We start from the raw sequence: 17,616 nt of genomic DNA, 5'->3' as shown, positions 1-17,616 counted from the left end.
TCTCTTGAATCAGCAGACAGTGCATGAACACTGCACCACACTCAGTGTTTCCACAATTCAAATATGCAGACACATTCACAGGGATCACACAGTGAACAATCTAGAACTGGGAACTCTGTACTCCCCACTAGTCTGGGTTCCTGCTCGGTGTGTAGAACTGATAATCTCAAACTCATCCAATGGCTTCTATTTCCTCCTCTTCATGCAAACCCAATTGTAATAACTGGATTGCATGAAATCAGTAGGTTAGCAGCTCCATTCAGATAGGAAGTGCAGAGGGAAAAGATAGTCATACACCAGTGACACCTGTAAATGAAGGTACTGGTTATACTGGAGCACTGTTCTGACGTGTACAAGGCAATGTGCATCATTCTCAAGTTTTACTGGGTTTTCATTAAGTCACAGACACATGATAAACAAGCCAAAACATTGCCCACAATCATTCCTGAGCATCTTCCAACAAATTACTAAGGAAATCATGAGTGGTATAGATAAGCTGAATAGCAAAGGGCTTTTCCCTAGGGTGGGGTAGTTCAAAACTAGGGGGAATATTTTTAGAGTGAGAGGAGAAAGTTTTAAAAAGGACACAAGGGGCAACTTTTTTACACAGAGGGTGGTTCGTGTGTGGAATGAACTGCCAGAGGAAGTGGTGGATACAGGTGCAGTTAGAACATTTAAAAGATTATTGCATAAGTTCATTGATAAGAAAGATTTGAAGGGATGTGGGCCAAATGCAGACAGGTGGGACTAGTTTACTTTGTGAATAAGGTCAGCATGGACTGGTAGGACTGAAGGGTCTGTTTCCATGCTGTATGGCTCTATGACACTGTGACATTAAATGTGGGAGTGCTATAACTCATAGCCTGCAGTAAAAACTAAAAATAACATCTAATGCAGCCTGACTGGGCGATCCTCTGTTTAGAGTCTTTGTATGCCCTACAGACTTTATCGTGTATAAACAGGAAAATCTCACTGAGGATTAACATACACATTAGGCCCTTTTTGCAGTCTTCAAACATATCAGAACCTTTGCTACCATTAAACTTCAGCAAAGTATAAAGTTCCCTTGTGAAAGGATACTTTATTTACAGTGACCACTACCACGAACTTTTAAGATGACCTCAGATTGGAACCTTTGAACCTGGCACGTTGGTCGATTGAGTGCCACGATCTTAGTTTAACAAATTAAGGTGTTGAGATAACCCAGAGATGGCTCTGTAACACATGGGAACCACCCAGTCCTGTCAGCCCGTCTAATTCCACCTTACTCTGTTCACAGAGTTGGCAAAACATCACAGCAGCCCATTGGTCAACAAGCCTGAAGGAAGCACGGAGAAGCTGAAAGCTGGTAAGAGCGTCTAGTAACTAATAACTAGTAACTAGTAACCAGCTGCACCCAATTGACCTGCTCTGGGGTGTACATCTTAACATGAGACCAGGGGGACCAACTCTGATGAAGCAAAATAAAGGTCAGCTTGATCGTGGGCCCAAGAGAGGGGCCAGCTGGTGACTAATTGAGCGTGAGTGGATGAGAATGGAGGATGTTTAATGCAGTACTTTTACAACGTATCTTGAGGAGTTATAGATTCTTCGCAATGCTGGCTCGCACACAGACATGTCGTCACAGGCTCCCACAGTCTGTTCTAGAAATATAAGACAGGAACAGGGAATGGAACAGGCTAAATAACAGGGAAAAACTTAAGGAACAGGGAAAACCTTAAGGAATTGGAAAAAAAAACAAGTAAAGGATCAGTAAACCCTTAAGGAACAAATTAAAGTACAGTTGTGTAACTCACTCAACAACATTTTAATGCCTGATTCATTAAAAAAAGTGACAATCTTTGAAATGTCACAGTGATTATTGAGCATAAAGCAGCTGTAACAAGGGCTTAAATCAGCATTGCAGAAAGATTTACTCAATGCCCACTTGAAAATTAGGGTAAAACACTTCCCAGGCTTTCCCAGCAGCACCCTAAAGTCTGCATTAGGCCCATTACAATCATCCTCTCTAGATCCTCCCCACCAAGGGTCACATTGGGCAGCATCAACTAGGCAGGCATTGGGCCCACTCAGAGCAGGGTACTTCAGCAGGACCCCATCAAACTATGTCCGTCATTCCTCAGGGCAGTCCCTTCAGTGCTGCTGGGAGCAGACTGGGTCGAAAGGCCACTGGATTCATGCCATCCCACAATCTCATCATGATTAGGTCTTCAACTGTCTCACAACAAAATACCTGAAGGAAACCATCGATAGAAAAGGTGCAGGAGGAGAGAGAACATTCTGGATCAGACCAGGATTACATATAACATACATATAAGGTCAGAGAGTATAAGAAAAAGATTGAGACACCAATGTGGCACTTTCCCCAAAACCACACACCAGCCCCCCAACACATAGATACACACACACACACACACGCATACACAACTATATATTCACACATATATATACATTCACATACACATACATTCACACTCACGTATATATATTCACATGCACACACACACATACACCCCCAATATATTCTCTCTCTCACACGCACACACCCACATATATATACATTCACACACACATACATTCACACGCACGTATATATATTCACACACACGCACACACATACACACCCCATATATTCTCTCTCACACACACACGCACTCACATTCAATGAACTGAGGAGTGGCAGATGGAATTTAATTTGGATAAATGTGAGGTATTGCATTTTATTGAAACAAACAAGGACAGGACTTATGCGATTAATGGTGGGGCCCTGGTTAGTGCTGTAGAACAGAAAGACCTAAGAGTTCATGAACATAATTCCTTGAACTTTGCATCTTAGATAATCAGGGTGGTTAAGGAGGCATTTAGCACACTTGCCTTCATTGTTCAGACCATTGACTATAGGAGTTGGGATGTTATGTTGAGATTGTACAGGACATAGGTGAGGCCACTTCTGGAGTAATGTGTGCAATTCTGGTCGCTCTGCTCTAGGATATTATTAAAGTGGAGAGGGTTCAGAAAAGATTTACCAGGATGTTGCTGGGACTGGAGAGTTTGAGTTATAGAGTTTGGATAGGCTGGAACTTTTTTCACTGGAGCATAGCAGGTTGAGGGGTGACCTTATAGAGGTTTATAAAACCATGAGGGGTATAGATAAGGTGAATAGCAAAGGACTTTTCCCTAGGGTGGGGGAGTTCAAAACTAGGACGCATATTTTTAAGGTGAGAAGAGAAAGTTTTATAAAGGACACAAGGGGCAACTTTTTTTTACACAGAGAATGGTTAGTGTGTGGAATGAACTGCCAGAGGAAGTGGTGGATGCAGGTACAGTTAGAACATTTGAAAGACATTTGGATAAGTACATGAATAGGAAAGGGCTGGAGGGATACGGGCCAAATGTGGCAAGTGGGACCAGTTTAGTTTGGGAAACCTGGTCGGCGTGGATTAGTTTGACTGAAGGGTCTGTTTCCATGCTGTGTGACTCTATGACACACATGTCTATATATATACAGACACATACACGCACATACATATTCACACACACACATATATATTCATACGCATACACACGTATATATATTCTCACACACAGACACATATTCAAATGTTTAAACACATGCTTGCATGTACAGTCATGTGTATATGAAGATACACATGTTCACACATGTACTCCCAAATTTAGGACGTGCAGCATGTCCATAATACACATTCACGCCAACGCACTCTCGCACTCAGACCCATATATCCAGAAACCCCCAGCCAAGCTCACGTTCAGAGAAACGTGCAAACACATACCACTCCAGCTACCTCAGCTGCTCCCACTCATACACATTTACAAAATCTATCAACTGGTCTTGGGTTTCCAGTAACATCATCAGATGAAAATGCACCTTTCATATTACGGAGAGAATGTTTTCAAACATTGGGGTGAAACTCCTTGCAGAACAGCACTGTGGGTGTCCCTACACCATCAGGACTGCAAGAGTTCACTACCTCCTTAAGGGCCTTAGGAATGGGCAATAAATGCTGGCCCGGCCAGTGCCACACTCATCCCATGAAATAGTAAATGCAAAGACATTCACACAGCTCAGTCAAAGTTCAGGGCCAGTGTACCTTCGGTTTTATCTTGTAGTGCATAGGCCCTTTGAATATTATTGTGTGAGTTTCAGAGCAGCCTTGTAAGACTTGTCAGCTCACTACACAGCCTTGCAGTTTCACACAGGTCTCACTCCTGGTAATTCAGGTCATCACTGCATTTGGGAAATCCTACCTGTCCATGTAAGGGCAGAGTCTTCACCTTGTCCAGAGAGATCAGAGGTCAGGGGTCAGAGAGTCTTCACCCTGTCCAGAGGGTCAGGGTCAGAGTGTCGTCACCATCCCCACAGAGTCATGGTCAGTGGGCAGATATGAGAACCAATGGCAGGGACTCACGCTCCCTAGTCCTTATGACTAGTACTTGTTAAAATGAGACATATTGATTTACAATTTGTTACCCTAAGAAACAATGTGCGAGGGTGAAAAAGCAGGGAGCAGCCCAAAGGGGGCATTAGCTGTGGGATATTAGATAGGGGATATTAGTAATATTAAATAAGGGATTATGCGATAGTTATGCAATATTAGATAGTGGATTTTAGATAGGGGACATTAGAGAGGAGGTATTAGGGAATATTTGTCAATGGAGATTAATTAGTGGATATTAATTGGCAGATATTAGTTAGTAGGTATTATCAGATATTAGTTAGCCGATATTAACTGGGGGATATGAGATAGGAATATTCAAGCCTGAACTCCCACGTGTTGTTAGAGGGAATCCTGAGGGAGATAATTTACAAGTATTTGGAATGGCAAAGACTGATTAGGGATAGTCAACATTGCGTTGTGTGTGGAAGATCATGTCTCATGAACTTGATTGAGTTTTTTGAAGAAACAATGAAGAGGATTGATGAGGGCAGTGTGGTGGACTGGTTAGCAAGGTCAGATCACACAGAATTGAGGGAGAACTATCTATTCGGATACAGAGATAACAAGGTGTACAGCTGGGTGAACACAGCAGGCCAAGCAGCATCAGAGGAGCAGGAAAGCTGACGTTTTGCGTCTGGACCCTTCTTCAGAAATGGGGGAGGGGAAGGGAATTCTGAAATAAATAGAGAGAGAGCGGGAGGCAGATGGAAGATGGATAAAGGAGCAGATAGGTGGAGAGGAGACAGACAGGTCAAGGAGGCAGGGATGGAGCCAGTAAAGGTGAGTGTAGGTGGGGAGTTAGGATGGGGGTTGGTCAGTCCAGGGAAGACGGACAGGTCAAGGAGGCGGGGATGAGGCTGGTAGGTAGGAGGTGGGGGTGGGGGTTGAGGTGGGAGGAGCGGATAGGTGGGAGAAAGGACGGAGAAGTTAGGGAGGTGGGGATGAGCTGGGTTGGTTTTGGGATGCCGTCGGGGGGGTGGGGAGATTTTGAAGCTTGTGAATTCCACATTGATACCATTGGGCTGCAGGGTTCCTAAGCGAAATATGAGGTGCTATTCCTACAACCTTCGGGTGGCATCGTTGTGGCAGTGGAGGAGGCCCAGGATGGACATGTCGTCCAAGGAGTGGGAGGGGGAGTTGAAGTCAACTTGTTGGTAGTGGAATGTTGCTTTTCAGACTAGAGTCCTGTGACCGTTGGTGTGCCACAAGGATCGGTGCTGGGTCCTCTGCTTTTTGTCATTTGTATAAGTGGTTTGGATGTGAACATAGGAGGTATGGTTAGTGAGTTTGCAGATGACACCAAAATTGTAGGTGTAGTGGACGGTGAAGAGGGTTACCTCAGAGTACAATGGGATCTTGATCAGTTGGGCCAATGGACCAAGGAGTGGCAGATGCAGTTTAATTTAGATAATTGTGAGATGCTGCATTTTGGAAAGGCAGATCAGGGCAGGACTTATACACTTATTGGTAAGGTCCTGGGGAGTGTTGCTGAGCAAAGAGACCTTGGAGTGCAGGTTCATAGTTAATTGAAAGTGGAGTCGCCGATAGTGAAGAAAGCGTTTGGTATGCTTGCTTTTATTTGTCAGTGTATTGAGTATAGGAGTTGGGAGGTCATATTGCAGCTGTTCAGGATATTGGTGAGACCACTATTGGAATATTGTGTGCAATTCTGGTCTCCCTGCTATAGGAAAGATGTTGTGAAACTTGAAAGGGTTCAGAAAAGATTTACAAGGATGTTGCCAGGGTTGGAGTATTTGAGCTACAGGGAGAGGCTGGATAGGCTGGCGATATTTTCCCTGGAGCATCAGAGGCTGAGGGATGACCCTATAGAGGTTTATAAAATCATGAGGGGCATGGATAGGGTAAATAGACAAGATATTTTCCCCAGGGTGGGGGAGTTCAAAACTAGAGGGCACAGGTTTAAGGTGAGAGGGGAAAGATTTAAAAGGGATCTAAGAGCCAACTTTTTCATGCAGAGGGTGGGGCATGTGTGGAATGAGCTGCCAGAGAAAGTGGTGGAGGCTGGTACAATTACAACATTTAAAAGGCATCTGGATGGGTACATGAATAGGAAGGGTTTAGAGGGATACGGACCAAATTCTGGCAAATGGGACTAGATTTATTTAGGATATCTGGTTAGCATGGACGAGTTGGACTGAAGTGTCTGTTTCCAATGCTGTATATCTCTATAAATCCATGTTCCACCTCAAGGGGAAAGCCTCGTAGTTTTATTGATGGACTGTTAATGCAAAGACCCAGATAACATTGTGGGCACCCAGGTTCAAATCCTGCCATGGCAAATGGTGAAATTTGAATTCAATAAATATCTGGAATTAAGAGTCTAATGATGACCATGAATCCATTGTTTGAAAAACCCATCTAGTTCACTAATGCCCTGTAGGGAAGGAAACTGCCATCCTTACCTGGTCTGGCCTACATGACACACAACAATGTGGTTGACCCTTAACTGCCCTCTGGACAATTAGGGATGGGCAATAAATGCTGGCCTGGCCAGCAACACCCTCAACCCATGAATGAAATTTAAAAAATACTAGATTTCTTGCAGCATTCTGAAGCACATTTGCTATAAAGGACATGTCCTCAAGCTGACCCTGGCTCCTGAAAGCCCCTGTGATGATCGGCTGCTCCTGACTTTCCAGGTAAATCTGTTTTGCAGAGTAGCCAGCCCACCCAATCCCAGACCAGACTGTGCGATTTTCTGAAGAAGGGTCTAGGCCCAAAACGTCAGCTTTCCTGCTCCTCTGATGCTGCTTGGCCTGCTGTGTTCATCCAGCTCTACACCTTGTTATCTCAGATTCTCCATCATCTGCAGTTCCTATTATCTCTGTGCGATTTGGCCAGTTTCAAGCTGCTGATTTAGTGGTAATGTCTGCCACCTGCTGGAGCTCGGCTGGTACTGCTGGACAGCCCAACAAGCAATCGCAAACTGCAGTGATGAATTCTGGGACTGACAGGTAGTGGGAGAGTGAGAGGGAATGAGAGAGTGAGAGGGTGTGAGCAAGTGAGAGGGATTGGGAGAATGACAGGGAGTGCCAGGGAGTGGGAGAGTGCCAGGGAGTGGGAGAGTGACTGGGCATGGGAGAGTGACAGGGAGTGGAGAGATCATTAAGGGAGTGAGGCGGTCAGGGGGAGGATATGCCTTTTATGGCAGCACGAAGTTTAATTTAGAAACATTGGCAGTCTGATCCCAATTTCCTGTGCAGCGTCGCTTTCCAGTAGTTACTTTTAATCATATCCTTAACCAGTGTGCTCAGAAAACTAACTCCAACTCCAACTAACTAACTCTAACTCAAACTACAATCGGGAGGAAGAAGCTATCTCTCTGTAAAAGTACCACTTAGATTTTTAATTGGTTCATTGTATTATGTTTCCTCTGTGCAGTAATAATTACAAGCACCATTCTATTGAAACAGAGCCTGGAAAAGAAAATACTGAGACCTGACCTCGTACAAATCACAAGACCATAAGATATTAGCCATTTGGCCCATTGAGTCTGTTCCATCATTCGATCATTGCTGACATTTTTCTCAACCCCATTCTCCTGCCTTCTCCCATAACCCTCGATACACTTACTAATCAAGAACCTATCTATCTGCCTTAAATATACTCAATGACTTGGCCTCCACAGCCCTGTGTGGCAATGAGTTCCACACATTCACCACCCTCTGGCTGAAGAATTTCCTCCTCATCTCAGTTCTAAAGGGTTGTCCGTTTGCTTGGAGGCTGTGCCCTCAGGTCCTAGTCTCAGAGCTCCTTAAGATGACTGCCCAATTTTATAGAATAGACAAAACAAACATAAATCACTTGGATGCCACCCCTACTGCTCTTCAAATAATGAAATAACTCACAAATACTCCATAGACTGCACCTCCCAAACCCCCATCTTCTATTAACTAGAAGCACAAGGGCAGCAAATTGCCCACCTCCCATCCCCCCAGACAATTTCTCCTCCTAGTCACACACCATCCTAACTCGGAACGATATCACCGTTCCTTCTCTGTCACTGAGCAGCGAGGAGACGTAGGCCATTCAGCCCTTCAAACCTGTTCCACCCTGCAACAAGATTATAGTTGATCTGATTGTAACCTCAAATCCCATTCCCACCTACTCCCCAAGAACCTACCACAAAACACCACCCCCGCCAACCGCTCCCCCCCCCCCCGCTATTCTTAACAAGACTCTATCTACCTCTGCTTTAAAAAATATTCAACGATTCTTCTTCCACTGCCTGGTCAAGAGGAGAGTTCCAAAGACTCGCAACACTCTGAGAGAAAAAAGAGTTTACCTCATCTTTTTAGAAAGAGATTCCATTTCAATGGGTGGGTCAGTTTAAAACTACAGGTCAGAAATATCAGAGCCAGAGCAACCTGGAGATTCCTGTACTTATTGGGGTGATCTAGTGAGACAGTGGTGATTAAGGTAATGTGGGTCCTTGAGTTTCATACACTGGGTTATTGAGAACAAAAGCAGGCAAGTTACGCAGGTCCCTTATAAAGCTCTAGGGGGATCTTAAATGAAGAATCACACCCAGTCCTGTTCACTACTGTTTAGGAAGGATGTGAAGGTCCTTGAGACACTGCTATGGAGATTTACTGGAACAGTTCCATGGATCGAGGATGTTAGTTACAAGATTCGGTTGGAGATGTGTCTGGAATAAAGGGGAGATCTGATCGAGGTCTAAAAGTTGATGACAGGGTTAGATAAGATGGTCAAAGAGAATTTGTCCCATTAGCTGATGGTCCAATGACGAGGGGACACAGATCAAAGATTTTAGGACAGAGATACAGAAAGCAACAATGGCGTGGAGCTGGCTGCCAATGAGAGCAGTGGATTCAGAGGAGATTAGTAATGTCAGAAGATAATTGGATGGACATTTGTAACAGGGTCGTGTGGATGGAGTGAGGGAATAGCACGATTGCTTCATAGAGTCAGTGTAAACTTGATGGATAGAATGTCCTCCTCTGTGTAATAATGACTCTATTACTCCATAAATCGAAGTCAACCAGGACTCAGAAGTGGCAATCTGGTCCTTAACCTTTCAGGTTCTAACTTTCAGCCCCACTGCAGTCACTTGAGCTTGTAGATTGTGATGAAAATACTGTGAGGTATGGTGCTGAGGGAGTGCTGCACTGTTGAAGCTGCAGTTGTTTCAATGAAGGCCTAATCTCAAGCCTGATTTTCACTTTCAGGTCAATGTGGAAGACCAAATCGGTTTTTCTTTTCATCGTTCATGGGATGTGGGTGGTTCAATTCCACCCTCAGGTGACTGTCTGTGTGGAGTTTGCACATTCTCCCCGTGTCTGCGTGGGTTTCCTCCCACAGTGCAGGCTAGTTGGGTTAGCCATGGGAAATGCAGGGTTACAGGGACAGGGCAGAGATTGGGTCTGGGTGGGGTGCTCTTCGGAGTGTCAGTGTGGACCCAATGGGCCGAATGACTATTAATTGCCCTCGGGAGTGAGCCAGGTTCTTGAACTGCAACAGTCCATGGGTTGTGGTCATCCCCAGTATCGTTAAGAAGGGAGTTCCAGAATTTTGACCCAGCGACACCGAAGGAACAGTTCAGGGTGATGTGTGACTTGGAGGTGAACTTGCCAGGAGGTGGTGCTCCCCTGCATTAGCTGTGCTTGTCCATCTACCTGACAAGAGGATGTGGGTTTGGAAGGCGCTGACTAGGGAACGTTTGAGAGTTTTTACGTTTTATTAACCGGCACTTATGGGACCAGGCTTTTTTTTTTTTTGTGCCGGTTGATCAATATTCCGGATAATCGAAAGGTATGTATATTTGAAATACGGGTAATAGAAACATAACGTCATTTCTGTACTTTATTTCCAGCGTTAATCACTTAAATAATGATGCAACTTTGCCTTAAATAAAACCTTCCGGTAGAGAGCCTTCCCACTCGCACGATCACCTAACTCCTCGCACATTGCGATAAAACGTTACACATCCGGTATTTCCAGTCTTATACGTTGCCCGTTCATCAAGAGTTAAGGTCACAAGGTGCCGGTTAAAACAAAGTTTGCCGTCGTTCGGTATTTGAAGAGCTGTAGCGGGAGGGATTTACTCCTTTGGATAACGGGGCCATTGCAACCAGTCCTTAACATGCGGTTACTCTGCTCTTTGCTACTTATTTGCTAACATTCAGCTCCTTTTGTTGTTGGCCAGCGATGTTTGCGGTGGAAATTACCGTGGAAAAGGACAATGTAACAGGAGAGACCAAAGTCCTGTCCACCAGTAGTGTGTCTCCCAAGAACCTCATGCAGCAAGGGGTCAAGGTCTACGAGGACGACCTCAAGGTGATCCATGAGATGCGCAAAGGTGACGGAGCGGTGGAGAATGGAGTCCACCTTCTCAGTACCACCGAGGTGGACGAGCTGATGCAGAAGGCTGACAAGGTGACAGACTACCACAAAGTACTGGCTCCAGAGGGGAAAGGACCTCATGGCCAGCTCCAGGCTGACAGTCAGACCCCTGAGAAGCTAAAGGCAGATGGGATGGCCGGAGAGAACCTTAAAATCCTTCAGAAAACCCTGGGAGATGGCGCGGAGCCCAGCAAAGACCAGCCCGTGACCATGATCTTCATGGGCTACCAGGACGTCGAGGATGAGAACGAGACCAAGAAGGTGCTTGGGTACGACGGAACGGGCAAAGCAGAGCTGGTGGTGATCGAGGATGGTGACAGCAAGAGCGAGAGGCCACCAGAGAGCCAGGCCCCTCCAAACGGCACAGCCGCTGCCCAGGGCACCGAGGAGAAGGCAGACGGGAAGGGCAAAGAGGCGGTAGACGAGGTAGAGGATTTGAAGGAGAAGCAACGCTGTCAGTGCTGCATTGTGATGTGATCATGTCCTGTCTTATCCTTCTTATTGTACAGTCGGAATGTTATATGTTCATAGTCTTCAGATGCACTGTATGTCTTCTAACGTAACACATGCTTTAATTGGGGATGCAAGGATTGCAGCCAATCCATCACAACTTAGCAAAGACCTGCATTTTCATTGGCATTCAGTCGGGGCCTAAATAAAAGCTGAGAGCTGATTGGCTGAATGGTACCCTAAACATCATCCTATGAGTACAGTTGAGGTTCACTGAATCTACCTTGGCGATGACATGATGGTGCTGTAATGTCCTGTTACATATGTCCACGAGCAATGTGGGAGCTGTTATAAATAAGCCATGGGCAACCCTTTCTCAAAGCAGAAAGAAAACAAACTCACAATTGAACCCTTTCCAGTGACACTTATTCAAGCTGTTGGGCAGGGAGCAGTGTTTATCTGTGATCAAAGGTTGGTAAGTCAGCAGACCCAGAGCTCATCAATGACTTAAACTATGTCCTTTAAAAGTAGCCCATAGAATCATAGAATCCATACAGTGTGGAAGCAGACCATTCAGCCCATCAAGTCCACGCTGACCCACCAAAGAGTAGTCCACCCAGGCCCACCCTATCCCTTTAACCCTACATTTCGCAAGGCTAACCCACCTAGCCTAAGTATCTCTGGGCACTATGGGCAATTTCCCATGGCCAACACATCTTTGGACCTTCTTTTCTTTCATTGTCCCTCACCAAAAGTGAACAGTTGGGAGGAGGGACTTAAACAGTTTCAAAAAGGGTAGAGTAGTCAAATTCAAACATGAATAAAGTTCTAATTTGAAAATGGACAGAATGAAGGCCTCACAACCAGAAAGAAAATGGATGGGTGGATTGAATTATTTTAGTTCTCTCAAAATCCGATTTTAATTGTGTCATTTTGTCGTTGGGGCATAGCGTTACAGTAATAAAGCCAAGTCTACCATTATCTTAGCATCGACATTACTGTAAATGTGTTTTGTATTTTAGTTAATCTCATTATACTATTAACCCAGAGACCCCAGTAATTTTCTGGATACCCAGGTTTAAATCCTGCCATGGCTGATGGTGGAATTTGAATTCAATAAAAATCTGGAATTAGGAACCTACTGATGGGTCATGATGATCATTGTGGATTGTTGGAAATAACCATCTGCTTCACTAAGGTCCTTCAGGGAAGGAAATTGTCATCCTTACCTGGTCTGGCCTGTGCATGATTCCAGACCCACAGCGATGTGGTCAACACTTAACTGCCCTCAGGGAAATTAGGGAGGAGTAATAAATTCTGGCCTAGCCATTGACACCCTCATCCTGTGAATGAACTAAAATAACCCTCAACGGAAAACAGACTAAGTCAGCCAAGGGGGATGTTTCTGGGAATCTGTTAGTAATGTAAGGGTTAAAAAAAGACATAGTAAAAACTCATGATAAAACTTTTTCATCAAATTCATTCTTCTGTCATCTGGTCAACCTGGAAACTGGACTGTACACAAATTCATGATGTTTGGTATTCGCTTCATTGCAATGAGTCCCACCTTCTCTCTTCCAAGTCATATCAATGTGAATGAGTTCCGTCCTTTATTGAGCCACAGTGCCGTTGAGTTCGATCTCTCTACTTCATGGTAATATATGATGCCTTAAATGATCCGAATAAGCAAAAATAAAGTAATGTCGATACTGTCGTTTGGTCATTTTGGATCGTAACCAGTTTGCCAAAGAGGTTATGATGTCTTGCAGAAAACCTGTTGCTGGACAAACATGGTGGGGTTAATGGATAAATATTCAGCATCATGGAGCAGGGGGACCCCTGCTGTTAAGTAATGGGCTAGATTGTTCACAAGAACCCCTGAAACTAGATTAATGCTAGTTTTTGTCCGACATGCCTTTTTTTACTTCTTACTGCTCAAGCCACAGTTTTAGTGAAATGACACCAGTAATTCCTCCAGAGACAGGAATCATTTGACTGGATTCCTTCAGAACGTGTACTGCTTAGTCCATTTTTCCAGAACATGCATTGACTAATCTTTAGCCAAGCACTGAACTCATATCTTAGACATACAAGATGGTTGACCACTGAATTTTCATTAATTTTGAATGACTCTGTTAATCTATATATACTGTCAATGTTAAATCAACCTTTGGTTTTTCTACATTGAGATTTCGGTCTGATCAATGTCAAACTGGCAGCTGAGATCTTTTAATCAGCTTGAAAATTTGTCTGTACAGTTTGGATTTTCTGAATCATTGCATCCCTAATTTTGAAACACTTTTGTACATCACACTTAGTCTTGAACCAGATCAATCTATCCTTTACACTGCCAGTCACCATGCACTACTCTCAGCGTATATGTATGATGTGATACAATGGGACAATTTTATTTTTCTCTGCATGTTCTGTAGTTCCAAGCTGATTACAGATCATTGTGAAAGCAATTAACTGATGGTGTTCTTTGTTAATCCTACTGCAATCTGTCTGCAATTCTTTTTTACATCTATCCAAAGGGTTCAATGAGACTAGAGACCGATTGTAACACTGCTACTTTGGTGAAGATTCTCAGTCCACTTTCTGCTCCAGATGGTAATTAAATCAAATCTGAATCGACCATTTATCTAGATTCAAGATTCAAATACAAGTGATGTCATACAAACCTTAGTGATTCCTCAATCACTCTAAATCCAATCCGGATTAAATCTGACCTGTGCAAATACCCAAACTTGAATTTACACAGGAGCACCACTTGAAGCTGTGGAACTGATTGTCCCTGAGCTGAGTTCACTGTGTGAATGTGTGAGCTGAAGTGCCTGCTTGTTTCTACCTATGTGTTTTTGTGTTTCTTAGTATGTGCGTAGTGTGTGTTTGAATAAAGCTGTTTATGCATTTGCCTGTATGAACGTGCTTGAGTCCACCTGTACTTACCTGTTTATGTAGACACCTGTGTCTATGTAAGTGTGTGTGAGATTTTGTTTGTGTGTGCGAGTTTGCCTGTAAACAGTCTGTCTAGTCTGCTTGTGGTGTGTGTGTGTGTGTGTGTGTGTGTGTGTGTGTACAAGTGTGTACGAGAGTGTGCTTGTGTGAGAGAGAGTAACTCAGAAATACTGGGAACTCACTTTTCATTTCTCTCATGTTCCCGGTCACATTATTGTTTCCGTGGTGATTCCAGGCATTACCAAAGACTGCACCAAATGATGTTGCTACGAAAGTTGTTTTTATTGTTTTCATTTATTGAAAATGGGAGAAAGCAAGACAATCAAATTTCTTTAAAATGGTTTCCCCATTTTGTTGGTCTCCATGAACTATAATTGAAAATGCCCAGCCTATTATTGGAGAAATCAGTATATATATATATAGATCTATAAACACAAATATCTATTTTTAAACACAATGCCTTGGGAATGGCTTTGGCCCTGTTTAGATTTCCCTAACCTGGGTAGTGATGGATACGATAGACTCCATCGTACATGCGAGCATGCTCATTAGATAATAAAGCAGTCCCATTTTATTCCATGCATTCCAGAGGCCTGTGGCACAAGTGATCTCACATAAATTCTTCGGTATAGCACCTGTGTAAGCGTGAAGTGCACTTGTGCACCATGTCTGTGAAGTGCTTCCAGATTTCTGAGACGTTGGGGCTCCAGCTCTCTGTAGCTGAGAGGTAAAATCAACCAGAGTGCAGATTCCCTTCATGTGTCAGGCATTAGGCTTTGTAACCAATTTGTGTTCTTTGTTGTTTAGTGCTGTTGGAAACCCTTAGTAATTTCTTCTGTGTTACACCCGCTTCCAAAATCCTATAGCATATCAATGGGTTCTTTGGGGCTTTAAAACACATTGTCCAAAAGACTATTTTACAACATTCAGCCAGATAAACAGATTCCTAGTATTAAAGCATATTGGAGCGTGGACAATGAGTACTTTTGATTACAAGTTGCGAGTGATTGTCTAACTTTTATGTTTAAAATGCTTTCTGTTTTTTTAAAAACAAAAAAAATCAGTTCCCATTGAAAACTTTAGTAAAAGAAAGTTTAATGCATATATTTTTGTTATGACATCTTACAATTACTATTAATTTGTGTTGTGTGCATACACACATGCAGTTCACACAAAAACACACATACGCACACACCCACACACTGTCTCACATGCACACGCATGCACGCACACGCACACAAACACACACACACACACACACACATACATACACACACACACACACACCTCAATATGGTTGTCTGAGGTGTCCAAATGCTTATTTGGTAAAACATAGTCTCTGGATTCATACTGGACAAATTATACATGCTGTACAATGTTTGCTCTATATTACAGAATCTAAACAAATTCTATAGGATGAGTTCAACACCTACAGAATGTTTTGTTTTGTGTGAGGGAAGTTGTTTGAGGTGTGTGTTACAGTCAATTCCCCTTTGAAGCATCTGGCAATAAGACTTGCTGCCCTATTCATCTTGTGCATGCAGGTACGTTCTCCTTAAGGCTCACTTTCACGAGTGGATCATCTTCCAACAACTAACTGAGACATAATGTAATAAAGAGTTTTAACTAGAAGATCTAAGAACTTGACTATGTGTACCATTGATGTGAATAATGACAGTTTACTCCCATTGATGCTTAGCCACAATCTGCCATACGTAAGAGAAAAACACAAGTATTAAATGCCAATGTTTTATTAAAAGATTGGGACTATAAACAAATGGAAGGAAAATTAATAAGTTAAGTTATAGAACTTGAAACTGCTCTTGTCACATGCATCCAAGTGGAGTTGACTGTATTTAACTGTTTGGAACAATGTGAAATTTAATATGCAAAACTGTAAGGTAATCGAAAATAAAATCTAGATGTGGTTAAATGGAAGTGTTATTAATGTGAATAAATTGCAGGAATTGGAATGGGAGTGTAAACAAATTTTAAAGTACAACTGTTTCATTCTTTACAGGTTTAAGAAAATGTTCTGGTGGCAGTTTTGTAGTTTTCATGACCTTTGTTGCTGTTAGTTTTCCTGTTGAGTTAGTCTCCGTTTCAACAAAGTCTTGTGTGTTGAAAAATATTTTTTTTTGTTCTTCATGTGAGTTCATTGCATCCTGAGATTTCTTGGAATCATTCAATTCCTCTCCTGGAGATTTTTCGGGATCACTTAACTTCCAGTGATTTCCCAGGATCACTTACATTCTGAATAGTTTCTCGATTAATCAGATTCCTAATTTATACCTTGTTTCTATTACTTCCATGGCTGAAATTTGCCACTTGGTTTTGTTAAGCAATGTGCTGGTTTCTCGTGTTAGTTCCACTTTCTGTGATGGTTTGACTGTCTTGGTTTCTCGCTTCCATTATTTTCCGGAAGTTGAACTATCCTCATTCAGCGACTCTGCCTGAATCCCTTCTTTAAAAGTATTCTTTTCTTTTATTTCCCAGCCCATTGTACCAGTTACATCTGCCATATCCAAGTAGAAATTCAGATAGCTTTTCTGAGCTGGGTAGGTTGTGTGGAATGGGAGGATTTAACCAACAGCAACAAAGTCAGGAAGCTGGGACATGAGCAGACACAACTGTTGTGGGAGTGTAATGTTAGCGGAGAGAAGACCGTGTACAGGTTATGACAGTGGTATGGGTAGTTCTGCTATAATGCAATAGTTGCGTTTTTGTGTGACCTTGCGCTATAAAAAATCGCGTTGTAGGGAAATCACTATACCTGTACAGTAGAAAGTTCATGTTATCCAAACAGTGTCCACTATTCATCAATTGCATTACAGCCAATTTGTGTTAACAAAACACGCGTTATAGTCGAACTACCTGTATCCTACTGAAACACCGATTCCATCATGTTACTGAGTATCCAAGGGTGTCTCCCCCTGTGTCCAGGCTCAACATATCCCTATGGCATGTTGGTAGTGTCCCTACGTCTGAGGCAGGAGGCCTGGGTGCAAGTCCCACCTGCACCAGAGGTGTGTAATAACATCTCTGAACAGGTTGATTAAAAGTATCTGGGCATCACTGGGCGAATTCTGCAACTCATTGGCATGGCAGTCACCAACAATGTGGGCAGCTAGGAACAACAAAGTGGCTTTCACAGCCAACGTGCTTTTCCAGGAGGCGTGCACCTTCAGCTTTCTGGCCGGGAAACCCAACCAACACCCACCAAGAAAAATGGCTCAATAATTTCCATCACTGATATCTACAACACATCTTCAGCGACACTTGGAAAGACAAGACCATAAGACAGTTAGATGTAGGAACAGGAGAGTGTGCTCTGCCTTGCAGTGAGATCATGGCTGATCTGATAAGC

General features: G+C 43.3%; 1 protein-coding gene across 1 annotated transcript in view; it reads left to right on the top strand.

Annotated features, from left to right (window-relative positions):
• The window catches only part of LOC109925624 (paralemmin-1-like), a 61,587-nt gene extending 45,405 nt beyond the window's left edge, over nucleotides 1–16,182 (top strand). The window contains exons 6-7 of the mRNA XM_048613890.1: nucleotides 1,280–1,348; nucleotides 10,645–16,182. Coding sequence (XP_048469847.1) covers nucleotides 1,280–1,348; nucleotides 10,645–11,318 — 743 coding nt within the window. The 3' untranslated portion in view covers nucleotides 11,319–16,182. The remainder of the gene's footprint in view (nucleotides 1–1,279; nucleotides 1,349–10,644) is intronic.
• The last annotated feature ends 1,434 nt before the right edge of the window (nucleotides 16,183–17,616 follow it).

This window comes from Rhincodon typus, chromosome 29, assembly GCF_021869965.1.
Source record: "Rhincodon typus isolate 14 chromosome 29, sRhiTyp1.1, whole genome shotgun sequence".
In the NCBI taxonomy this organism is placed as follows: Eukaryota; Metazoa; Chordata; class Chondrichthyes; order Orectolobiformes; family Rhincodontidae; genus Rhincodon; species Rhincodon typus.
The sequence above is the reverse complement of the archived record's forward strand: the minus strand, read 5'-3'. Positions and strand labels throughout refer to the sequence as shown.